Below are 26,722 nucleotides of genomic sequence, written 5' to 3'. Positions count from 1 at the left end.
TGGGAAACAGTGTTATGCAAAAGAAAAAAAGTGTTCAAGAAATCACATGTCAGGATATTCAAGCCGTAGGCTTCCCTTCCCCACGTTTTTATCACGGGACAAGGCGGCACACTCGAGCTTAACACAGTCTCTAGCTTCTCTAGCACAAGGGTGCAGTTCCAAACTTCAGCATCATGGCCTTCAGTGCCAAAGTCTCTTTGCCGTTCAAAGTCTCTTCTTTCAGAGGGCCTGATGCAACAAACAAGAAATAAAGTTCCTTTCCTTTTGTATTTCACATATACACAATTTTCTTAGGTGGATTTACTGTCCACCTCGATCCCCCTGCTCAAGGCTCAGATCCCTTTAAACTATTTTCTTTGGATTTTCACATATTCAATTTTATCGGGTGATTCACTGTTCACCCTGGGTACCCCTCGGCCAGGCTCAGATCTACTTCAACATCAAATCTTCAATCAACATCAAATCTTCAATTAGTCTCCCTCCGCTGGGCTTGGACCAATAACACACACTTGCTTTAACCCAAAGCTTTCTATTGATCTCCCTCTGCCGGGCTCTGACCAACTTTGCTTTGCTATAAACTTTCTTTATCAACATCGAAGACTTTCGACTGTGCGCAGGACCACTTCCATTCACAATCCTTTGCCACTCTTTCAATTTTGTTAACTTTCAGCTGGTTACCTTACAGAGACCTTCGATTCAGCACACACGCGATGCCGGACCACTCTGTCAAAAGTATCGTATCTTAGTATCAAAGGTCACTCACTCATCTGCCATTCAACTTCACTCACTCTGGTTAGCACCCGCGTTTCAAACAATGTTCGTTTCAACGCTCAGCATACAGTGTTGCCGCTTGAAACCTTGGCTTCAACACAGACCGGTCATCTATCGGTCTTTCCAACTCACTGGCTGTGTTGATCTCACTAACGCTGCTTTGTTGTTGGAGCCAAAGACAGTACCACGGCAGCTGGCAATTCTCCCCACTTTGCTTATCGATGAGGTGGGGAGATTCGGGTACCTCCAACACACAATACAGGATTCTTCAGCTGGGTCTCCTGGTTTTACATTTTCTATTTGAGGTGTCATGAAAGTAGTGGTCTCTTGTCGAAAAGGTCAGGGGGACTTTCCTCCTCGCAATCTCTTCTGATTCGCCGCATTTCTCCTTTTGTTAAACTGCCATCTTGGAACTGCTGTTTTCTCGTGTGCTTCGCCTCGCTCAGAGTGCGCTCTTGTGATCTGCCTTTTATCCGTGTGGGGGGGAAGTGTAATGGAAGTCAGGTGTGTGTGCTAATCAGTAATTGCCGGACCATTGTATTGGGATACGTCAGGTATACAGCTCAGGTTTTAGTCCGTTTTCTCTCATAGCCGGCTGCCCGTGCTAAAGGGTTTGTGTTGTAGAAGGGGCGGGGGGGCGAGTTCTTAAATATCCTATTTGATTGGATGCGTAAAGGTGTTACAGGGAAGGGGATACCGCCTATCACCAGCTGGTGTTGCACTCCCATTCCCTGAAGACCCCTCACACAGGTGATCCTGCCGCACTGGTCCACCCCCAGGAACTGGATCCAAAAGCGATGGCCGTGTCCTGGCCACCTGGAAGACAGATCTGCAGGGACTAGTGGATGAGACACTGTCTGGTTTCTCACATAGCCCACACTCTCTGCTTGGAGAAATGTCTGACCTGCAGAGAGTTGGAGCAAGAAGACCAAGGACTCTAGCAGGGAGGTATTTTAGGAAGGGAGAGTTGGAAGTAGTGAGGTCCCAGGCCCCAGAAAGCCTTGTGGAGGATGCAGAGGGTCTTGAATGTGATCCTTGCAACCACAGAGAGCCAGTGGAGAGATTTTAGGGCTGGGGAGATACTGTCCCTGGGTGTGATGCCAAGAATAAGTCTTGCAGTCCTATTCTGGATTAGTTGAAGAGGGCGGAGGATAGAAAGAGACAGGTTAAGGGCGAGGTTGCGTTACACTCACCTGGGACGCCACTCAGCCCTGGTTGGATGATATGCGCCTCAAACCCTTTCAAAACCTTCCCTTGGCCCTCTCCGCACCTTACTTCCTTAGAAGGCGTTCTCTCCATCCTGCTCTTCGTGGCAGGGGTGCGTAGTCTCGTGTGGGCATGAGCGACCAAGTTACTTCACTGGTGCGAGGCCTTTTAAGTGTCCTTAAGGTAGGTCTGGCTGCTTTACAGTCTTTGTATTCTATTCTGTTCTTTCCTTCCTTCCTCTTATTGTTATTAATGTCTTATTTCCTCTCTTTAGGTATGCAAAGAGATTTTGGCGTTTTTCGTGCGGGTTGGAGCTGAGCACGAGCCGGTAAATGAAGGCGCGGTGTGCGCGATGCTGTCTAGTAAGTGATGTGCGATGCTGTTTCGCCTTGTATATGCTAACCTGTGGCTTTCCCCTTCCTTCGTAGGCCACGGTGCTCTTCACCGGTTGCAGTGATGTTCCGGTAGGATGCTGAACAAGAGGCGACTGATCCGGTAAGAATCTTGTGATTTTCGATGTTCCAGTGGAACCTTTAGTATGCGCTCACCAATGCTGTTCTTCTCTCTCCCCTTTTCAGGTTGCTGCGTTCCAGGAAGCATGCGGTGCCCAGATGATGGAGTTCGCTGGTCGAATGTCTCCAGGTAAGCAGGATCAGGAGCCGACGATGGGCTGAAGACAGGCTGCTACTCACAGGTAGGATTCCAATAACAATGTTATTTTTCTCTCTGCAGGCAAGCGGTTCCAAGAATAGCTGGCATCAAAGAATACTGGAGATACAACTGGACACGGCGAGCGTTAGGCTGCAAACAGCAAAATAACGCAAAGCGTGTTCTGCTGTTTGGTGTAGTTTAAATAGTCTTCAGATAAAGTAGTCCAAGTAAAGTAGTGCCAGGCCAGCCACACCCTAAACACTATACCGCATAACTCAGTTTTTGGGAACTGAGCTATGCGAGGGCTTCCATGTTGAATGAAGCCCCCAAGAAAGTAGTTCCAAGTACAATAGTCCCAACCTAAAGGTGTTCTCCATAGTGATTATGAGCCTGGTGCCAAAGGCACCAGGACTGACTCCAAGAGAGTCTCGGGTGAGATTTTAAGACCTTTAAGGCCATAATGGATCCCCGAGAACCTTGCCCTACCTGATAGGCTGACTTGCCATTGGGGGTCAGGGGTAGGGATCATGGCAGCACTGCCACCCCCCTGCCCCCACCCCCTCCAGGCCCCTCTCACGATGGTTCTTCTGCCTGGTCCTGGTTTGGTTGGATAATTCTGATGGAATTTTTTAATCAGCCGTGATGCAGGGATGTTTTCGCTAGGTTCCCAGGATCTGTCTTGAGGGCCGTATTATTTCCAATCAACTAGGTAATATAACTTGGACCTGGTGTTTTTGGAGTCCAGGATATCCTTCACTTCGAACTTGGTTCTCCGTCAACCAATACTGGTTTTGGTGGCGTTGTAACCCGAGTACCTGATTGTACTGGTTTCAGGAGTGATACGTGGAACACAGGGTGAATTTGCAAGTTGGATGGTAATGCTAATTTGACAGCTACTGGTTCGATTATGGATTTGACGGAGTAAGGCCCCAAATACCGAGGACGAAAGGTCCAGGTTCCTTTTATGGGTACATATTTTGATGCTTAACAAACCTTGTCTCCAACTTGATAGTCGGGGGCCTTTCTACTGTGTTGGTCAGCAAATTCCTTTTGTCTGTGCTTGGTTTGGAGCCAAGTGTTCAGCTGCCTTTTTGAAGGTCTGGGAAATGGTCGTATGTAGGTTTTTAACCGCTGGCATTTGCAAAGTGGTTGGAAGATCCAATTCAGAAGTATGTGGGTGTCTACCATATAGGATGTAGAAAGGGGTTTGTCCAGTGCTGGAGTGTAACCAATTATTATAAGCATATTCTGCTATCCAGAACAAGTCCTTCCAATTGCCTTCCACTTGGTGCAGCATGCAACGCAAGTATTGCTTGAGTGTTTGATTAGTTCTTTCTGTTTGGCCATCTGTTTGAGGATGGTGACTGGTAGTTAGTCTGATGTTGATTTGGGAAATTTAATGAGCAAGGGACCACTTTTTTATTAGGGGCTTGTGGGATGTGGTCAGAACATGATAAGAAAAAACAATTTCCCAGGAACAAGCTACCTATTGGTGTCACACATTTGGGCTTAAGGTCTAGACAAAGATCCCTAGAGTCTTCCTAGACAATCCTAAATTTATGAAAGGATTCAGTGGTGTAGGCAACAAATGTTCCCGTGACTGGGTGATTTTGATTATAGAAACAGCAGAAGAAGAAAGTAAAAAACAACAAGTTGAGATTGATACCCTAGAAAAGAAGATCATAACCGATTTGGGTATCACTGAGGCTAAATCCACTCTAGAAAAAATGAATATAGAAATGTCTAAATTTCAAACATTAACATTAGACAAAAAAATTTGGAAACTAAGAAAAGACATTGCAAATTATAAAGAGGAAATCACATACCCATATTTAGTCTCTGGCTTTTTTCAACAACACAACCCAAATAAGACTAATTGGAATGGACAGCCACAAATAAGACCCCAAAGAAACACCAAGTGGGTCACTTTCTCTAATTCTTCAAACAGTAGTGATTCAGACAGCTCTACAAATACCCCCAATCCAAGTGGCATCCCACAACCCCAAAGAGGACAACAACAGCAGTTTTTTCAACAACGAGGAAATCGGGGAAGAAACAGACAATGGGGCAATCACGGGATGCGGACCCGCCAATGGATCCCCCCGTCAACATGGTAACCCCTATTTTCAATTTAAGCAAACACATACTATTGCCCGATGAAATAAAACTTCTGTCTAAAGGCCTATCTTTTGTTCCGGCATCTCGAGCAGACCTGTTTCAAACAGAAATCGAAATGAGAAACTTCTTTCGTGCTGTTAGACTACGCTTTTTCTTTCATGATAAAAATGATCCAGTTCCAGAGAGTGACAACAAATCGGGAAAGAAACCACCTTCCAACTTTACCCCCTTACAATCCATGGTATCTCCTGAAATTTTGGCCTTTGAAAATAGAATACTAAGAGATATGAAATTTCTCTGCACCAACAAAAACAAACAGACATATAATCTTTCGAAAGCAGAACAACTGGCTTTAAAAAATTTGGAATCTAATCCCTCATTTATAATAAAACCGGCAGACAAAGGTGGAGGCATTGTTTTATGGGGATCTGATCTTTACGATCTAGAAGTCAATAGACAATTATCCGATCCAACGGTCTATAAACCCATTCCATCAGACCCCACCATAAAGATCATGGAAGAAATCATGAGTCTGATGACACATGCGGCCCATGAAGGGTGGATAAATGATGATGAAAAATTGTTTTTGGTGAATAAACATCCAGTCACCCCGGCTTTTTATTGCCTACCAAAAATACATAAGAACGTCACATGTCCTCCTGGACGACCCATAGTTTCCGCTATAGGCTCACTTTTGGAACCTTTGTCAGTCTATGCAGACGTGTTCCTCAGACCTTTTGTCAAAAAAATGAAATCATATATTCAAGATTCCACTGCAATGATAAACATCTTGCACTCTGTCACTCTACTACCAGATGACGTTTTTGTCACCCTTGACATCACGTCACTCTATACGAATATACCGCAGATGAAATGCATTGACGTAATGTTCAAACTGTTGGAAACACGGACTGATAAACAACCCCCGTCAGCATTCATTGCAGAGTGCATACATATTGCCCTTAGAAAAAATGTCTTTATCCATAAGAACTCTTTTTATCAACAACTTAATGGCACAAGTATGGGGGCTACTTTTGCCCCCGATTTGGCCAATTTATATATGGATCATTTTGAGAACATCCATATATACAATGACACGAATCCTTTCGGGAAAAATATCCATGCATGGTACCGCTATATTGATGACATCTTTATGATTTGGCGCGGTACGATGCAAGAACTTACCAGTTTCAATATTTGGCTGAATCAATGCGAACTATCGCTTCAGTTTACGTGGGAAGCCAACAAGAAAGAAATCCCCTTCCTGGACCTTCTCATATATCGTACATCTGATAACAATATCGGAACTAGTCTGTATAAAAAACCAACCCAAAAAAATACACTCTTGCATTTCGAAAGTTTTCATCCTCACTCACTTAAAGAAAATCTTCCATTTGGACAGTTTCTGAGGATTAGGCGAAACTGCTCAGAAAAACAAGATTTCCTAGTCCACAGCGAAAAACTAAAAAATAACCTAAAAGTAAGGGGCTATCCGCCCCATATCATCAGAAGATCCTATAAAAGGGCAAAAAACACCCCTAGAGCTGCCTGCCTTGTAAAACAGGACCGTACGCAGTTGGAAAAAATCACCTGTGTAACAACCTACACCCCGATCAGTAATGCTTTGAGGAGAACCATTCTCAAACATTGGAAAATGATTAATACTGAAGCTTTTTCTATTCCTCCCCCCCGTTTTGCGTTTAAACGGTTACAAAATATCGGGGATAGATTGGTTCACACGTATCCGAGACAATCCACCACGTCATTGACTCAACCCACATTATGGAGTCTTCCGCCAGTTGTAGGCCATTTTAAATGTGGAAAATGCCTAATGTGCAATTTCACTAAAAATGTCAAAAGCGTTGAAGTAAAAACAGGAACATGGACTTTGAAAACCTTTTCCAACTGTGCAACGAAATGGGTAATCTATTGCATCATTTGTCCATGTAATCTCATGTACATTGGTAAATCCAAACGTACCATCAGAACGAGAATAGGGGAACATCGTTCATGTATCAAAAATAACATCAAAGACAAACCACTAGTAGATCATTATAGTAAAATGAAACACTCTTTCAATGATCTCACCTGGTTTGTCCTACAAACTCTCGATCAACATCCCCGAGGGGGAGACAGGGACCTCAATTTACGCAAATTAGAACAAAAATGGATCCACAAACAAGATTCGGTCAACAGTGGACTAAATTTGTATATCGAATGGAACCTTTTTTTACACAAATAATTACGTGGTAATTTGCTTCACCTTGTTCTTCTTTTTGAACATCCTTATATCTAGGGTCTATTCCGGTCTAAATAATCCCAATCCTGCATCTATGAGAGGTTGCAACAATCTTATTTTATTAAAATGAGTGTGAACATATGATCTTCAACAACATCTCTGACCGGTTCTTATCTTACAATGACACCAACATTTCGCCTCTTTTGATATATACAACATTTTGCCATGCGGTTAGCCTGACCTTATAATGGCGGTATAGCCATGCGGTTAGCCTGACTTTGTAATGGCGGTATAGCCATGCGGTCAGCCTGACTTTGTAATGGCGGTATATATTTTACATAACAAGTCTTTTTAAGACGTCCGGGGTATAGTTCTATTCCATCTGGCCAGACGTCATCACGTCAGCGGCAGGTCCCTAACCTTTAAAAAGATGTAAAAAAGATCACATGACCGTCGAGACGTTCCTTACAGACAACGCGATCGTCTGAGGTAGAGAAGCAGTAGTCCCGTTCTCTTCGCAATAGTAAGTCTTTCTGCATACGGAGTTGCCTTACACCGTAGCACACACTAGAAAAGTTTTATCTTACAACTTTCCATGTGCCTTTGTTATCTTTCAGCACGGGCTTTTTCCTTAACGGCGTTTGAAACAAATGTTACTATTTCTGCATCACGCCGGCTATTCTACTAACTTTCCGCCGATGGCATCTTTTTCAGCGCTCACGGAAGGTAGGAAGAGTGACACATGCCTTCATCCTAATACGTAGGTTATTAGTAATAAATAATCTTTTGGAGATAGTGCCATCACATCTCATGTGCATTATATGCACTCTTCCCCCCTTTTTTCCATTTCAGCTATGGAAGGTCATTTGTTGAAACATTCCGTTGTTACAGAAATGGAGGAGGTACTTTAAGACCTCGAAATAACCCTTTGGGAAAATTAACAAACTTCAGCTACACTATAAGGTACTAAAAATAACACACACCTTGTTACAATGAAATGATCAACAAAAGTAGAATTATGCAAAAATAGGAAATGTATGTGCACATTAAGGTGTTCCAAAAGTGACAACAAAAATAACACAAAATAACTTACTTAATTTAATTCTGTCATAGTCGTACATAAAAAATCACGCAGAGATTTCTTCTTGGGTGCACAATGATCAAGAGAAGACAGGGCAGGTCATAGAAATGGTGATGAGGCATGTTTATGAATGATATTTCAAACACAGCTAGTTTTTAATCTATTGGTTTGTCTGTCTTTAGAGATATTCCAGTTAACATTCGAAACCCACTGTGAAGACGCTGAGGTTTGGGTCAAAAACACCTTTCTAACGTGTCCTGATGAAAGCCTTATTTGGTCCTACACTGGCTGAATGGACAACAGTCATCTATAAATGATAAAAAACGTTTTTGTTTTTTTGTACTTATAAGGCTGGAAACAGAGCTATCCTGTCGACACTTTGTATAGATGGGCTTATGCCCACAGACTGTACCAACTGGGGACTTTTTGTAATAGCTTCACTATGAAAATATTCATGTTGACAAGTCACCCTTAGAATTACTAACATCACCTTGAGAAACAACAGTGTTTTGATATAGGATCAGGATGAAACAAGTTGACTCACATTTTCATCTCTATATGATTGTTTCATGCTATTTAACAGGATTGTGATTTATCTCTACTGTTCTTTGTGTTCTTTTAATAATTGAACCCACCGGGCTCAATATTTTATGAAGATCAATAAAATTTAATATATTTGTGGTAAAACACTAGCCTATGCGTTATATCTTGTGATATTTGCTTCAAACACAAGATTATTGTCAAAATGTGCCAAATCTTTGTCTAGACCTTAAGCCCAAATGTGTGACACCAATAGGTAGCTTGTTCCTGGGAAATTGTTTTTTCTTATGATGTTGATTTGGGCCATCGAACAGCACTTTTTCCAGAAGTTGGACACAAACCGACTACCCCGATCAGAGATCAGAACTGATGGAAAGCCATGTAACCGTACAATATTTTCCAGGAACACTTTTGCTAAACTGGATGCATTTGGAAGACCCTTAAAAGGAATAAAGTGTGCCATTTTTGAGAATAAGTCTACAACCACTAAAATAGTGTTGAATCCTTGACTGGGAGGTAAGTCTGTAAATTAAATCGAGGGAAAGTGTGCGCTATGGTGCGGGAGGGATTTCCAATGGTTGAAGAAGACCAGCTAGTTTCTTCTTTTGAGATTTATTTTGTGCGCACAAGCTGCATGACTGGATAAATTGGATAATGTCTTTACGTCAAGTAGGCCACCAATAGTTTCCTTTTACCTTGGTTAGGGTTTTGGTAATTCCAGGGTGACCTTCAATCAGGGAATCATGATAACCTGAAATGACTTGCTGTTGTAATTCTTTTTTTGGCAAATATAAACGGTTCCTAAAATATGGTAGTTGATCTTTAATTGTGTACTGTTCTCCTTGAGCACACCATTCTAGTTAAGTGCTAGGATCCATTAAATGCTGAATCTTGTCTTGGAATTCAGTCTGTGTTAAAGCTGGTGTAAGGCCTAAGAGTTTGTCCTCTGGAATGATGGCTACTGGATCTGGAGTTGTATATATCTTTTCATCAATGCCCATGCGGGACAAGGCGTCCGTCTTTCTATTTCGGACTCCAGGTCGATATGTGATTACATAATCATATTCGGCGAAGAAAAAGGCTCACCGTAGTTGACGAAGATTGAGCCTTCGCTGTTTTTAGATATTGCAGGTTTTGATGATCTATTATTACTGTGACGGTATGTCTGGCTCCAAGGAGATAATGTTGTCATGCCTTAAAAGCCGATTTAATAGCCAAAAGTTCTTGGTCTATTATAGCATAGTTGAGCTCTGGAGGTGAAAATGTTCGTGACCAGAAGGCCACGGGATGTAGCTGGCCAGTTTCAGGGTCCCCTTGTGAGAGAACAGCTCCCATAGCCATACCAGAGGCATCTGTTTCTACGATGTAAGGGAGGTCTGGGCGAGGGTGTCGTAAAACTGGAGCGGAAGTGAATTTTTTCTTAAGCTCTTGGAAAGCCTTCTCTGCTTCTTCAGTCCAATTTAATTTATTGTTTTTTGTAATAATTATGTAATTGGATGTACAATTTGAGAGAAGTCTGGGATGAATCGGTAAAAGTTTGCAAAACCCAGCATACTCTGGATTCCTTTAAGCGAAGTTGGTGATGGCCAATTTAGAATGGCATCTACCTTGTGCATGTCCATTCTGATGCCTTTTGGAGTGATGATGAAACCAAGGAATTCAACTTCGGTTACATGAAAAGAGCATTTTTCGAGCTTGGCATACAGTTGATGTTGGCGGAGCTTGGTAAGAACGGAGCGGACGTGCTTGACATGGTCCTGTTTTGATGCAGAATATACTAAGATGTCATCAATGTAAACCAAGGCACAAACATCGATTAGTTCTCGTAAGACATTGTTCATGAAGTACTGGAATGCAGCGGGAGCGTTGCAAAGTCCACAAGGCATTACCTGATATTCATACAAGCCATATTTGGTATGAAAGGCGGTTTTCCATTCATCTCCTTTCTTTACTCGAACCAGGTGATACGCCCCTCTAAGGTCTAGTTTGGTATAAATTTGGGCATCCTTGACTTGGTCTAATAATTCGGGAATGAGTGGCAGTAGATAACGATTCTTTACGGTGATCTGGTTTAGTGCGCGATAGTCGATACAAGTCCTTAAATCTCCTTGCTTCTTTGGTACAAAGAATAAGGGACTGGCTGCCGGTGATTTAGACGGGTGGATAAACCCATTTGCCAGGTACTGGTCTAGATAAGATTTCAAATGGAGGTTTTCTGGTTCTGTGAGTGCATAGATTCTGCCACAAAGAATTTGCGCACCAGGTATGAGGTCAATCTGACAGTCGCAGGGCCTGTGCGGTGGTAGTGTGTTAGCTTGTTCTTTCTGGATCACATCCTGAAAATCTTGGTATTCACTTGGTCAAAGTACTAGTCGCGCCAAGTACTAGTGCCGCCATTCTGGGAGTCGCAGATGTACATAATTCGGGTTCCTTCTTTTCTTGGTAATAGCAGGTAAGAGCACAATCATCGGAAGAGGCCAGCTTCTTTGCACGCCAATCTATTTGAGGATTGTGAGCTACTAACCATGGCATCCTCGAAACTGAGGAGCCTTGATGAGATCAAGGGCAGTAGATTCTCAGCGTCCGTCCTGGCACAGTAGGGTTAGTGCTGCTGTACATTGGGTAACTGGTCCAGAAGCTATTTCTGTCCCATCCACAGTGGTAACCTTTTCAATGGTCAACTTTGAACATAAGGGAAGCCCCATCTCTGCTGTCATTTTTTGATCTATATAATTCTCAACTGCTCCGCTGTCTATGTATGCTTCGACGGCATGCATCCGAGATGGTTGCTGGTGATTGATTAGGATCACTGGTATTGCAAAGTGTGAGGTCGGTGGCTCATTCTTCTCACTCGACAAACTGACCTCTACGCTTGCCGAGCTTGGTAGTTTTCCGATTCCTTATTATCTTCTTTCTCTGTGGCCCCTACAATTCTCCTTGGAGGTTTCACTGGACATTCTTTGAGGAAGTGCCCTGATTTTCCGCAGTATGAACATAGTTGCTGTTGCCTTCTCTTGCCTCTTTCGTTTTTTGTTAATGGGAGGGGGGGGTCGTACACCTACGATTTGCATGGGTTCTACAGTGTTCTCCAATACACGAGATACATTGTCATTTGACCGAACATACATAGCCCAAGTGTCTAATCTAGTCCGGTCTGCCTTTCAGTCTTGTAGTCTGTGATCTAGTTGCACAACCAGATTGATGAATTCAGCACATTCAGCACATTCTTTAGGTGGGTCAACCACCTGAGCTAGGACACCCTTCAATTCTCCCCGTAGACCTCGATGAAATAGCATGGTTCTTTTGTTTTCAGGCCACCCAGCTTCAACGACCAATCTATTAAAGTGTGTTATATACGTTAACATGTCTTGATTTCCTTGACGGAGCGATAAATATTCATTGTCTAATGCTTGTCCTTGTGTATGACGTGCAAAGAGTTTCTCCATTTCCATCTGAAACCCCCCAAAGTCATGTAACAATGGATCATCTTGACTTACTAATGGTACCGACCAATCCGCAGCACTACCGCTTAGATATGACAAAACAAAAGCAACCCGCGCCTGGTCGTTGGGAAATGCACCAGGTCTGCAAAGGACATTAAGACGGTTCACGAACGTAGCATACTTCCTAGGATCCCCCGTGAATTGTTCAGGTGGAGCTAAAGGAACTGCCCCAGAAAGAGTTATTTGTACTGGACTGGTTGATGAGATTGATGCTTGTGCCGGCGGAATGTTTCCAGGGAATGGGGTTTGTCCTGCCTGTTATTGGAGTAATTGTCTACTGATTTCATCGGTACGATCTTTACTAACAATCAAATCCCTCCCGAGAGCATTGGTTTCTTGCCTGGCTGAATGTACTTTGGCACGTAACTGTCCCAACAACTGAGCCAATTGGTCAATTTCTGATGTCTCCATGACGCCCAGGTGGATTAGGTTATTTAGGCTTTGTGTTCTGTGATGCTCACCTGGTATCCACAGGGACGCCACTCAGCCCTGGTTGGATGATATGTGCCTCGTACCCTTTCCCCGATCCCTGGGTAGTGCCTCCGATGGAAATTGAGCCTGAAATACAGGAGAGCTGGATTCAAGACTTAACTGTCTCTGGCAGGGTGTCTTCCCGCCTCCCTTGGATTCAAAACCTTCCCTTGGCCCTCTCCTCACCTTAATTCCTTAGAAGGCGTGCTATACGTCCTGCTCTTTGCGGCAGGGGTGCGTAGTCTCGTGTGGGTGTGAGCGACCAATTTGCTTCACTGCTGCGAGCCCTTTAGAGTGTCTTTAAGGTAGGTCTTGCTGCTTTACGGTCTTTGCATCTATTCTGTTCTTTCCTTCCGCTTATTGTTATTAATGTCTTATTTCCCCTCTTTAGGTATGCAAAGAGATTTTGGCGTTTTTCGTGCAGGTTGGAGCCGAGTAAGGGCGTGGTGTGCGCGATGCTGTCCGGTAAGTAATGCGTGATTCGCAGCGCTGTTTTGCCCTGTATATGCTAACCTGTGGCTTTCCCCTTCCTTCGTAGGCCACAGTGCTCTTTGCCGGTTGCAGTGATGTTCCGGTATGATGCGTAACAAGAGGCCACTGATCCGGTAAGAATCTTGTGATTTTCGTTGGTCGAGTGGAACCGCGAGTATGCGCTCACTAATGCTGTTCTTCTCTCTCCCCTTTTCAGGCTGCTGCGTTCCGGGAAGCATGCAGTGCCCAGATGATGGACTTCGCTGGCCGAATGACTCCAGGTAAGTAGAATCAGGAGCCGACGATGGGCTGAAGACAGGATGCTACTCACAGGTAGGATTCCAATAACAATGTTCTTTTTCTCTCTGCAGGCACGCGGTTCCAAGAATAGCTGGCATCAAAGAATACTGGAGATCCAGCTGGACACGGTGAGCATTACGCTGCAAACAGCAGAATAACCCGAAGCGTGTTCTGCTGTTTGGGTGTGGTTTAAATAGTCTTCAGGTAAAGTAGTCCAAGTGAAGTAGTCCCAGGCCAGCCACACCCTAAACACTATACTGCATAGCTCAGTTTTTGGGAACTGAGCTATGCGAGTGCCTCCATGTTGACTGAAGCACCCAGGAAAGTAGTTCCACGTAAAATAGTCCCAACCTAAAAGGTGTTCTCCATAGTGATTATGAGCCAAAGGCACCAGGACTGACTCCAAGAGAGTCTCGGGTGAGATTTTAAGGCCTTTAAGGCCATAATGGATCCCCAAAACCTGGCCCTACCTGGCAGGCTGACTTGCCAGTGGGGGTCAGGGGTAGGGATCATGACATGTTGTTATAGTAGTCCAACCTGGAGAGAATCAGAGCTCTGGAGACATTGAGTTTCCCGGGAAGGTAAGTAAAGGGAGAATGCCTCTGAGGAGGTGAACTGTACAACCAATCATATGCTTAAAAACAAGGTGAGAATCTGAAGGACATTTGAACTGTGTAAGCAGGCAAGGACTGAAAACCCACAGGAACTGAATTTCCAGACAGACATTTGGGGAGGGGGTCCCGCACCAACCCGCATATGCCAAGAAGGGGGGGGGGAGTAAGAACACTTCTCTAGAATAAGTCTTTTTGTTTCCTTTGTTAGTGGTAGGGACAGCAGCAGGGTGGCATATGTTTGGTTGAGGTTGATTTATGCAAGACATCCTGACTAGCACCTTTTTGTTGTTTTCTATATTAGGGAACCTCCACCTTAGAAGTAGTGCTAGGTGAGGAGACACTACGTTATCCTCACTGAAGCCATTGGAAGGGCTGCTCTGGCACAGGACAGAGAGACACTCAGATGTCTCCGACTCCCATTCTGTAGCCATAAGCAGGGCTCCAATTCTCTCTCTCAAAACTTTCTAGGTTCAATAAAGCCTTCTGAATAGTTTACCTTGCTAAGTTGTGAAACTTGGCAAGGCCCAGATCACTCAAATGTGTTCAGGGATTTACAAAATAGGTTTGACAGGACAAGGTCCCAACTCCTTCTATGGGGCTCACTGAAGGCTCCAATCAAATTTATGAGAGCTATGACAAGTCTCTCTCTCTCAGACCATCTTCCTGTTAATGTTAATTTTTTTTTTATAAGGCGCAACTCGCCAGTAGGCCTCAGTGCGCAGCAAGTAAGAGAGCTCAGTATAGAGAAGCAAAGGGTAGACCAGGGAAAGACAGGGGTTGATAGGCACTAGTCATAAGAATTAAAAAGAAATGTTTTAAGAGATTTCTAAAAGGAAGAAAGCTCAGGGCAGGTGCACAGAAAAACAGGGAGAGAGTTCCAAAAACGTGGAACAGAGTCAAAGCTAGTGCTGCCAAAGCAGGTAAGCTTGTAACAAGGCTGTGTAAGGTTATTGGTTCATAGAACGCGAGATGACAGGGAAAGCTTAATCCTTTCTTTCAAGTAAGATGGCGCATTGTCTGCGAGGCACTTACGAGTGAGGGAAAGTACCTTATATGCAATGCAGTGCTTAACAGGAAACCATTGTAGGGAGTTAATGGGTTTCAGTGACATGGCTCTTTCTGGAGATAACACTTACTGCACAAACAGCATTATTCTGAATCACCTGTAAGGAAACTAGATTGGACCGAGACGTACCAGCCAAGAGGCAGTTGCTATAGTCAAGTCTGGAGTGGACCGAGGGCACCGGCAAGGGCCGCTGTGATGGTGGATAAGAAAGGTTTTATTTGTCTGATCAGGCGTGTTGTATAGGCTGAGAAGGCCTTCAGCTGGCTAATATATTTGTTCATGTTGAGATTGTCATCTAAATAAATGCCAAGGGTCTTGACCCAGGGGCTGGTCTGAATTGTAGTTCCGGAGATGTTAAAAGCTGAACATCTGGAATCCAGTTGGCAAGACGTTGAGGAGTACCAACAAGCATAATCTCAGTTTTATTGCCATTGAGGGCAAGGGAATTCTTGAACATCCAGTCCTCAATGGAAGCATAGATAGAAGTGATTTTAATGAGGTCCAACTCATAATTGCCAGTCAGTTTGCTCACCACCTGAGTGTCATCGGCGTAGTTGGTATAACTCACGCCGATGCTGTCAAGAAGGTCAAAGAGAGGATGAATGTATAAGTTAAAGAGAGTGGGAGAAAGAGATGCACCCTGAAGGACACATCGCAGCACTTGGATGGGAGATTTGTAGTTACCTGAGGCAACAATAGCAGACTGAGGAGAGCCAACATAAGGCGTTATTGGAGTAGTTTGCGATTGTTCCTTGTCTCTCCAGCAGCAAAGAGTAATCGACGAGATCAATGCGGAGAGATCTAGGTGCATTAAGAGGGCAATCTGTCCTGAGTCAGCAATATGGCACAGGTTAGCTTTTAACTAGAGCGGTTTCAGTGCCAAATGATGCGTCAAAACTGGACTGTAATGAGCCCAGTAGATAATTATTTTCAATGTGTTGCTGCAGTTGACTATATGCGACTTTAAACAAAAAGGTATGGATGACAGTCAAGAGATAGTGACAGGTCACTGCACCCTCCTTCCACTGGGTTTGGCCATTACTGAGCACAACACATGAGCTACCTATGGGAGTGTCACTCAGTAAGGTGTCAATTATTGACTTGACGGTCATTCTCAGTGGGCTGGCACAAGGACATAAGGCATTGTGATCAGCAATCACCAATTGTAACCTATTGCCTGAGGCCTCAAGAGTCAAAGGGCTCAGATTGGGCCTTACTTCTGGTAAAAATGAGCCCACTCGTAAAAGTGAACTCTGGAGTTACTGAATAACGGTCTCACACCTGTCAACCTGGTGACCGATAGTGAGACTCCTACATTTGTTTTCTTACGAGACCCCCATCATGGGCCACCAAGAAAATGTGTTGCACCACTCTAGAGGTATCCTGACATTAGGATGAATCACAAGGGGAACGTCACACACCAACTGCAGGAGGAAGGGCCTCACATCCCGAGAAACCTCCAACCTCTCAAGTTTTTCTCTAGTGGGCTTACTTTACAGTAGCCCACCTCCCTGTTGGATTCTCTGCTTTACTGAAGGGGGAACAACTATTGAAAGCAGGCCTTTCTCCATAGGCCCACCCATTATGGTTTTCTTTTTTGTTGGCTCATACCTCTCTCCTCCCTAGGGATCTTCTCTACCAGCATGCTAGATAGTTCAGGAGTCCTATAGGTTCCAAGGGTTTCTGGATGTCACTCTACCAATCTTGGATTAGGGACACTACCAACTACCTTAACCGATATTCTCCTTCCCGCTGCCTCTTTTTCTGACTCCTCTGGCCATGGGTTTCCCCTTAGGCTTGGCTAAGGCAGCCTGATGCTAAGATCAAGTGCTTGAAGGGTCTGGTGAGTGTCTATCAGGACCTAAGTCTTGAAGACTAATCTCACCCAGAACTCTTCTAGGAAGCACTCTCTTGGCATTGACAGACACCTTGACCATTTCACTATTCACAGTTCTGACAGGTGCTACTGGAACATTGAAAGAGGGCCTACCAGCCAAATGAGCATCCCCCACAGGATCTCTGGAAAGAACCGGTGGGTTTACCATGGAGGAAACTATCAGTAGGACTGGACCCAGTGTTTCTAACAGTAGAGGTACTTACACCTACTACCTGAACACTATCCTCGGAAGAGGTGCGACTAGGGTACAGGACTGGGATGGGAGCAGATGCTCCAACACTACTAGTTTCCAAGGAATCTAGTCTAACTTCAGATTGTTCACCTGCATGGAAGGAATCTAAAGGGAAGGACACCCCTGCAATCTTTTCTTCCTCATAATGAGGGATGGCCAGACTTGGCCCCCCAATGTCTTACCCTTACACCTAGGGTTCTCCTTCCTGTGGTCACTTGCTCCACATGTGTAACAGGTTCCACTGGGTCTTGATACATAGGGAGGCTTATTGAAACCACTCATGCTTGGGAGGATTAGTCCCACTACTCTGACCTGACTCCTGTGACTTCCTTTGTGTGTGCCTTCTTGGACTACATTATATCAGTGCCCCCACCCTCTTTATGCTTCTTTGCTCACCTGCTTTTACATCGCCAGTCTTTTAAACGTGCACATTCCATCGAAAGTGCTCATTGTTTTTTTTGTTTTTTTTTTTGGGGTGGGCCCCGGGTGGGCCCCACTCCCCCACCCCAAACCAGCCACCTACACTTTATACTATTGCACACCCGCCCAAAACCCTTATTTGCCCTTTCCCACACCCCCTAAAAAATTTGATGAGCACATTCAATGTATTGTGCACGTTTAAAAGCCTGGCGAAGTAAAAGCAGGCAATGAAAGGACGTCGTACCCAATGGCTAACCCCTTAGGATTTAACTCGTTAAGAGTCAGCCAAATGCTGCTTAAACTCTGGAGAACAAGAGGCAAACATTTGCTCAAGCATGGCCAAATGAATCATGCCCTGAAGGTGGTTACCGGATAACCCTCTACCCAGCCACACAGGTTTTTCAAAGAAGCAGTGACTAAAGTAACATAAGTCATACATATTTTTTTCTTGTATTCTCTAAATCTCTCAAGTAGTGTGCAGGAGGCTTACCAAACTTTAAGATGAGAGTTTGCTTAAGTTTAGCAGAATCTTGTCTCTCAGCTTTTGACATTTCCATAATGGCACTGCAGTCAGAATGGGGCAGTCTACTGAGCAACGATGCACTCCTTGTACTTCACATGCATATTCAAAGGTTAGCAGCCAATCAACGATATAATTCTTCTCCACATACACATTGAACAGAATCCTGGATGTGAAGAGGACCCAGAACCATCTCGAGATCCTCTGGGAGAAACTTGTGAAGCCTGAAGCTTGGCATGCTCCATCTGGTGATCTCAGTCTTTCTGCCTCTCAATTCTTTCAAAGTCTAAGCTAGCCAAGCTGAACTCAAGCTCTTCCTCCTTGAGCCTGAGCTTCTCTTTTTTAAGACAAAAATTACCTTAACCTCTGAGGTTGCGACAGAATATAGTCCAGATGATTCAACCTCTTCCTCCTCAGCATTAGTAGCTGCAGTGGTAGCATCTTTACTACTGCTGCGGGATCCAGCCCCAGTTATACTGTCAGTACCATTAGCTAGGGGAGGTGCAGCCTTACTCTTCTCAAAATCAAGAGTTTTTACAGTTAGTTCAGCCTTAGTGCCAGAGAATGTCAGGCCTCTGTCACTAGTGATCTACTTTTGAAGACCTTAAGGAGGGGAAAGTCATTGTTTCCATGATATCAAATCTAGTAGGTGACTCAACTACAAGGCAGTCAAATGTATTTTTTGTGCATTTGTAAGGCACTTATACATCAAGTAAATTGTGTTTCAAAGATTCCACAGGGCAACAGGGAGGGAACATGGGAATGAAAGGCAAATATAACAATAAAAGAGAGAGATGGTCCTATTAGGCCTTATGAGCATTCAGAGCATGCACGTGTAGAGAGAGGGATGAGGGAGGGGGTTAGTGCTAGGAGTAACAATGGTGCTAGGGAGTAAGTTGCAAACTGTTAAGCTACTGGCAGAGATCATTTGGTGAGAGTGGTCAACTGCCAATAAATAAGTGCAGGCCTGTGATAGCACATGCCAGTGGGTGCCTAAGGCAAGTGCTGCGAGTGGGCGGAGGCTGAAGGCAATTGGGGGTGAGATGCCAGGACCCAGGTAGACACATAAGGGCCCTGGTCACCAATCTTAGCGACTGTGGGATTTAGCAAAGGAGGGAGGGGGTGAAAAGAAAAGCCTTGAGTAGATTCCAGGATTTGATGAGATCCAGCTCAAGTCGAAGAGGAAGGGGTACGTTGTTCCATAGGAGCGAGCCCGCCGAAGGAAAGTGATCGCCCACCAGCTCGCTGTTGAGCGAATCGCTTGACACACAGAGAGTTGGTGCCGGAGGAACGTAAAGATCTGAATGGAGTGTATTTAGTGAGAGCCAGTTGTAGATAGCTTGGAACCGGCCCCAGAAAGCCTTACGGATGATGCAGAGGAATTTGAATTGGATCCTTGCAGCAGCAACCGGCAGCCAGAGGACAGTTTTTAGGGCTGTAGAGATGCCGCCCCTGGGCATGAGGCCAAAGATAAGTCTTGCAGCCCTATTCTGGATTAGCTTGAGGGGATTTAGAGAGGAAAAGGGTAAATCAAGGAAGATGCTATTGCAGTAGCCAAGCCTAGAGAGTACCAGAGCTCTAGAAACATTGCGCTTCTGAGGAAAAGGGAGGAAAGGAAGGATTCCTTTGAGGAGGTAGAGTTGAAAGTGGGCCTTCTTGGCAATGTCCTGGATGTGAGGGAGGAAGGAAAGAGAATGTCAAGGTCTTTGGCTTCAGATGAAGGAGAAGGGGGAGAAACCATCGAGGGTGACCATAGTGAGGGGAAGAATTCCCAATGGGAAGGATCTCAGTCTTGCTGGCATTGAGGCAGAGGTCACTCGGGGCACACCAGGACTGGATGGCAGATGGAGGAAGTAAGAAGAGGATCAGAGGGAAGTTTGAAGAAGAGTTGTGTGTCATCTGCATAACACTGGAAGTAAGGGGAGTAGGTGGAAATTAGGGATGCAAGCGGGGCAAGATAGATATTAAAGAGCCAGGGAGAAAGGTTGGAGCCCTCAGGGACACCAAGACGGAGATAGAGGTGGGAGAAGAGCAAGAGCCCACGAAGGGATGGTCATTTAGGAAGGAAGTCAGCCAGTCCAGTGCCCGCTCTGAGATACCTTTTATGAGGATGGAGTGGTTGACTGCGTCAAATGCAGAGGAGAGATCAAGTAAAATGAGAACGGCAGGAGAGTTAGAATCAAGAGATGCAAGCAGTTATTCAAGGGTGCTGAGAAGAGCAGTTTCCATGCCTCTGGATGCTCAGAATCCAGATTGATGGTTGTGTAGGCAACCAACAAGCTCAGTTTGCTTGTTCAGTTGGGAAGACCGGCTTCTCCAAGAGTTTCCCAATGAAGGAGGTGATAGAGATGGGGCTGCAGTTAGCCGGTCAAGACAGGACGGAAGAAGGTATTTTCAAGAGGGTGTGTGAGGGAAAAGGGAAAAGACCCAGTAGCAAAAGAGTGATTGCAGAAATCAACAAGTGCAGGGGCAAGAGAGCCAATATTGTCCTTAATATGAAAGAACAAGGGGAAGACAGCGACCTTCATAGAGCGGACAACTCTAGTGGCCTCGCCAGATGTGATAGGAAAGAAAAGCAGAGGGGGGGATGCGGCGCCATAGGTGGCAAGAGGGGAGGGGGAAAGAGAAGCATGGGTGCTCAGGATGTCCTGAGTTTTGTAAGTGAAGTGTGTGACCAGTGCATTGCAGAGGGCCTGGGAGGGAAGAGGTGAGTGGAGACGGTGGAAGGGTTGGCTAGTTCCTTGCAGATATCACCATGTAAGTGTTATCCAGAAATTCCACCAGTGCACAAAACTGAGGTACCGAATACTGATCCTCACCCACTAATACACCTAGATGTTAAGTGGAGAGGGTAGTCCCAATGCTGTACACCAATTGGTTACGACTGATTTTCTATACTCTGGAATGCCATCCTAGCATTGCGACAGGGGACAACTCTGGGAGCTGTAGCCAAACCAGTTCCAATGTAGCAAGGCAAGGGGTCTCAAGTCTCAAGAAGTGGTGAGCTTTTAAGGGGTCCACAACGAGCGCACACATTGAAGCAATCAAGGAGCACACTAAATCAAACAGGTATAAAAACACTTCTTTACTTATGGCCAAATAACACAGTGGAAATGACTACTAACCGGTAATACTATCACACAACACTAAAAATATGATACATATACACAATCACAAGGGTAGAGCAAAATGCATATCAAACCCCTGAAAAGGAAGGTGCAGATTAGTATAAGCACTACAGGTCCATCCCTATGATATATGGGACCTTGTGCCCAAAAGTTCAGCTTTTCCCCACCATCGGCCTCAGCCCTGGATCCCTAAGGTTTAAGGTTTGAGCAGTTTTCCGGTCTGTGCCTAATGCTGGTGCAAGGTCTTACAAGAATACAGCAGGACTTGATGCAGGACACCCCCTTCCCCCCGGAAGGACAGGACTGGAGGCAGGTAAGCAGTTTGAGGACAGACACTGATGCATGGCGACACAAAGGAATTAACTTCCAGCGATCAGACTTTCCCTCCTATCTGGGGTCCCCTTTCGCAGAGGTAAGCCTTGTTGCACAAGCTGAAGAACCCCCAAGTTCCAGGCCACAACTTGAAACAACGCCGTCTGCAGCACGGAGCCCAAACTCAGAGCTGAAACTAGAAAATTCCACACGCATCCATTACTGCGCCACAAGAAATATTGTTCTGAGACCAGTTTAGTTTGATTTTTTTATATAAAGCATTATTTCTTATGCTTTTTTTATTTTTGGTTGTAGCCCATGTTGATGACACGTGTTTCGGCACTCATTTGCCTTTCTCAAATCTGGGCAATAACTTTCTATCTTTGGTGTTCATGATCTCACTAATAACGTCACAGTACCGGCATCATGCGTCGTGTCCTACTAGGTCTAGTAGGACGTACATCGTCCATGAGTCTGACGGGACCCCTTATGCTCTACACACGTTATTAGTGAGATCATGAACACCAAAGATAGAAAGTTATTTAAAGTTATTGCCCAGATTTGAGAAAGGCAAATGAGTGCCGAAACACGTGTCATCAACATGGGCTACAACCAAAAATAAAAAAGGCATACGAAATAATGCTTTATATAAAAAAAATCAAACTAAACTGGTCTCGAACAATATTTCTTGTGGCGCAGTAATGGATGCGTGTGGAATTTTCTAGTTTCACTTTCAACAAACGAAGTGGGGGAACTCTGGGTCTTCGTTTTCTACACACATCATTGCGACACGTTTAAGCTGTTATTTAAGAATAATAGTCGCGGAGATCTAAGAGGTTAGAAAAAGCTCCCCAAGTTTGTATACAAACTCAGAGCTGGTCAGCCACTGGGCAGTCCAGGAGCACTTCCGAAGGATCTTCTTCGTAGGACTCCGAGCTGACAGAGAATGGATGGTCCCTCTACTCTAAGGGTCGCAGCTACCTCACAGGACTGCTGAAGATCACCCCCAAGACAAGGCTCTCCCAGGACAGCAGCAGAAGGTGGTCACCAGGCCTTCTTCCAACAGGTCTCTGGTCTCCTTGCGGGTCTTGTAGCTGGACAGGAGTCTTGGCTCCTTCAGTTTCTTCCAGGATCTCTCCAGAGTGGGTGCAGGGGTCCACTCCATATCCTAACAGCCAGGTAAGGGCAGAAACTCCCACTAGCCAGTGACAGATCCGGCCCACACACACCCAGCAGTGGTCCAATGAGGATCATTGGCCGGAAATCTCATGCACACCACTCAGACACACACCAGTTGTGGATTGGGACCAGACAGTCCCACTCCACTTCCTGGCAGCAAACACACATCCCTCCAGTAGCCCACCAAAGGCCTCCACTTTCTCGAACACTGGAAAGTGGATAGAAGGATTTTCCTGACCTCACAGGCCTGGAAGAAGGCTAAAAGACAAGCAAAAAACTTTGTGGCATGGCCATGTTGACCACTCGCCACAGTTAGAAGCCAAACGCGGTAAGGCTAAAACGAAATGCACCAAAAAATGTTTAAACGTCACTGCAGCCACCGGCTTGTTTGTTTAACACACCTAGAGTAACTATACTCTGAGTGTAGTCTCGGGGAAAACAAAAAGTGTACCCCATTGTAAGATGAATTGTACGATGATACAAGTTACCACACGTGGCAACAAGTTATTAAATGTAGTAACTAAGTAACCAGACTAAGGAAAATAATTTTTTCCAGAACTGACAGCCTGAAGGACATGTCATCTTCCCTATAATAGATGAGCAAAAGCCAGTGTAGTGAAGCTCAAGGTGTCACTGCACTGTAAAACGAGCAGGTCAGATACAAAAATGTAAATAAAGGTTTGGGGGTGCATGGAAATGGAAGGAATGGTGCAGTAAAGAAGAATCTTTCCTAACAAAAACTATTGGCGTTAACAATGCATGGTTTTTAACAGGACTTAAGTGCAAGATGCAGGTCATACTTGCTTAAGAAATTATTATTATTTTAACAGCAGCGTATTTACAACAGAAGTTAAGCCAATAACTCAACAATGGCTTAGAAAGAACATTGGCAGGCCAAAGTTTAATGTTACTGCTTGATAAAAGCAGCTCAAATAGAAACCAAGAGGATGCGTTGTGGGCAGGTAATGGGTCGGAATTGCCATAGCGATTAGCATAGCCATGGGTAGTCATGGATGGGGAAAAAAAAAAAAAACATCCACAAGCCATGTGTGTCCCCTCACATGTCATCTCTGTCCTAGTTTCCAATGCAATCGTTTTGGCTCATAGGTGGTGCCTGTAGTGATTTTTCACCTAGTTTCCAATGCAATCATTTTGGCTAATAGGCGGTGCCTGTAGTGCTTTTTCACCAACTAATGGCCAAAACTAGGCAAGACAAGACTTGGTCTCCCAGCTTAGAACTATTACTCTCTTCTGGAGACCCGTTGAAAAGGTCCCCCCATACCCATCACGTACCTTTATCAAATCTACCAACATAACCCTCTGCCAATTGATCGTGTTTCCTACCAACCAAATCTGCTTTTATCCTGCACACCTTTCATCCTGCACACTCCAGCACTGCAAGTCAACCACCCTCTTCCTGAAGCCCTTGACCTGGATTTCCAGCATCCCTTGAGCGCCATCCCCATACATGCACCCTCCCATGACCATGCTCCCAGTGTACCTCATTATCACCCTTGCAACTACACTTCACTGCATGATCGTGTCTTTCAGCATTCCATGACGCCTCCCCCTGCTCTCAATGCATGTCTCGCTCGAACACACCAGCCGTGCCACTCTCCCTCCCAGCATCGGATCTTCCAGAATGTCATCAGACCCACTACCCCCTCTGCTAACATTCCTTAGTACCCCTCTTTAAGCAACACATTGCGCCTCATTCTCCCATCGTATATCCCAAGGCTCTAAATAGTCCTGCCCCCTATACAATGCACTCTCTTTGCTATGATTTAACCCTACCTACCCGCCAGTTCGGCTTTTTTCCTAATTCCTCCTCATCGTTTCCTCTCACCTCTGGCAAGCCACACTTCCCCTTGTCAGCATACGGGGATAATCCTGCCGCGTAATTGAGAGACATGATCGCTCTCTCTAATGTCTGCTCTGCCTTCTTCTTGGTGGGGGGATCAGTGGCCGAAAATGTTATTATTAGGGAGAAGGGTAGCGACTAGTTCACATCCGAGAAAAGGACTATAACAACGCCCGCCCCCTCTTCGTCACGTGACTCTGATGTCATCCTGTGATTCCGGCGGAGCAGTGAAGCGCTTCCGGAGCACGTTCAGTGAGTGGGGCGGGGCTGAGGTTGATACTAGTTCCCATCCGAGAAACGGACCATCGGTTGTTAGGGCCATTTCTCAGATGGGAAATAGCTGCTTCAGTGTGAGTGGGCTAGTTCCCATTAGAGAAAAGGCCATTTTTGCCCCCTAGTGGCCAAGTCCTGCATAATAATGGAAACTAGCCCACTCACACAGAGAAAGCAAAGCTAGTTCCCATTAGAGAAATGTCCCTTTTTGCTCCCCTAGTGGCCAGGTCCTGCATAATAATGGGAACTAGCCCACTCATACTGAGAAGACTAGTTCCCATTAGAGAAATGGCCCTTTTGCCCCTAGTGGCCAAGTCCTGCATAATAATGCTCTGATTACTTACCGGTAATCTTCATTACTCCTAGTCCTACTCTTCCTCGTCACAGTACTTACTTCATGAGGAGGCCCCTGCCTCCGACACAGGACCTTCTTCTATTTCTTTAATTTCCCATAACTCCTCCCCCACATCCACGTCACTCAGTTTCATATTACCAAGCCAGAGCATGGGACCTTCCCCGCAGGGAGGGTGAGGAGGGTCGTCAGTACTGTGACGAGGAAGAGTAGGACTAGGAGTAAGGAAGATTACCGGTAAGTAATCAGAGCATTACCTCCACGTCCACTCTTCCTCGTCCCAGTACTTACTTCATGAGGTATACCAAAGCAGCAACGGGGAAAAGGTCCCAATGAGAAACAGAGCTAAAAACAGTGCAGCAAACACACCCACAATAACTCTTAATTCACATCCCCACAGATAAAACTCCAACCACGAAGGAACCAACCCCCCAAGTGGGATAAACTCAACCCATAGCGGTTGATGGAAATCCCTAGACCAGCCAAGGCGGCAGCCATACAAATCTCTTGCAGAGAAAAACCCTCCTTGCATCGGCCCAGGAAGCCGCCAAACCCCTGGCGGACCGCCCCTGATCGTGCGCAGGCACAGGCAGGCCAAAAGCCATATAGGCACTGGGATCACAACCCGGAACCATCGGAAAATGGAAACCACAGATGCGTTTTGCCCAGCCCCAGCCGGACCACAAGCAATCAGAAGACTATCAGATTGGTGGGAAAAAGCAAACCTAGCCAAATACTCCAACACGTCCCGCCGGACATAATGTTAAGCCAAGCCACCTCCTCATGCATTCTCGGATCATAAAAGAAGTCAGGGAGAACCAGATCCTGAGAGGTAAGAAAACCGAGATACAACTTAAGGGAGGAACTTCGGACCACACCTCAGCAGCACCCTCAGGAAAGGAGGGTGACATAAGAGAGCCACAATCTCCCCAAGCCTACGGGCAGAAGCGAAGGCAATAAGAAAAGCAGATTTCAGTGTAAGATGTTTGATATCAATCTCGGAAAAGGGCTCAAAAGGAGGCCCTTGAAGGAACCGTAATACAAGAGGGAGATCCCAAGGGGGAAGCCCTTTATCAGAACACCTTCAGAGTGGAGGGTCTAAGAGCATCCATTATGTACTCAACTACAGGATCTGAGAACCCCTGAGATGTCAACCTAGACTGAGCAATAGCCACACTGCCCATTGCATCCAGTGGAATTCCAACCGCAGATCCCCTTGAAGGGGACACGGCCACCTCGGAATCAGCCAAGGTTCCTAGGACCGAAGCTCCAACAGAGAGGGGAGCCAACTCCGGCGGGACCAGAACTGAGCTAACAACAACACAGTCACCCTGGACACTCTGATGCGCCAAACTACCCGGGGCAGAAGGGGAATAGGCGGAAAGGCATAAAGGAAGACCCCAAGGCCACTGTACAGAGAGGGCATCCATTCCCCAATCCCCCCGGCCTGAAACCGAGAGCAGAAGAGGCGAACTTCTGCTGAGGCCGGGGATGCAAACAGGTCTAGAACCGGGGAC

The 26,722-nt window shown here is 45.3% G+C and overlaps 1 protein-coding gene across 2 annotated transcripts in view; it reads right to left on the bottom strand.

Annotated features, from left to right (window-relative positions):
* The window catches only part of SIRT6 (sirtuin 6), a 210,002-nt gene extending 185,116 nt beyond the window's left edge, over positions 1-24,886 (bottom strand). Inside the window, exon 1 of one of the 2 annotated variants that reach the window (XM_069649386.1) lies at positions 24,566-24,886. In XM_069649386.1, coding sequence (XP_069505487.1) covers positions 24,566-24,631 — 66 coding nt within the window. In that variant the 5' untranslated portion in view covers positions 24,632-24,886. The remainder of the gene's footprint in view (positions 1-24,565) is intronic. The other variant, XM_069649387.1, reaches the window with a different exon arrangement.
* Positions 24,887-26,722: the final 1,836 nt, after the last annotated feature.

Source organism: Ambystoma mexicanum, chromosome 1p, assembly GCF_040938575.1.
Source record: "Ambystoma mexicanum isolate Mex_15411 chromosome 1p, UKY_AmexF1_1, whole genome shotgun sequence".
Classification (NCBI taxonomy): domain Eukaryota; kingdom Metazoa; phylum Chordata; class Amphibia; order Caudata; family Ambystomatidae; genus Ambystoma; species Ambystoma mexicanum.
This window is presented reverse-complemented; position numbering and strand designations above follow the sequence as displayed.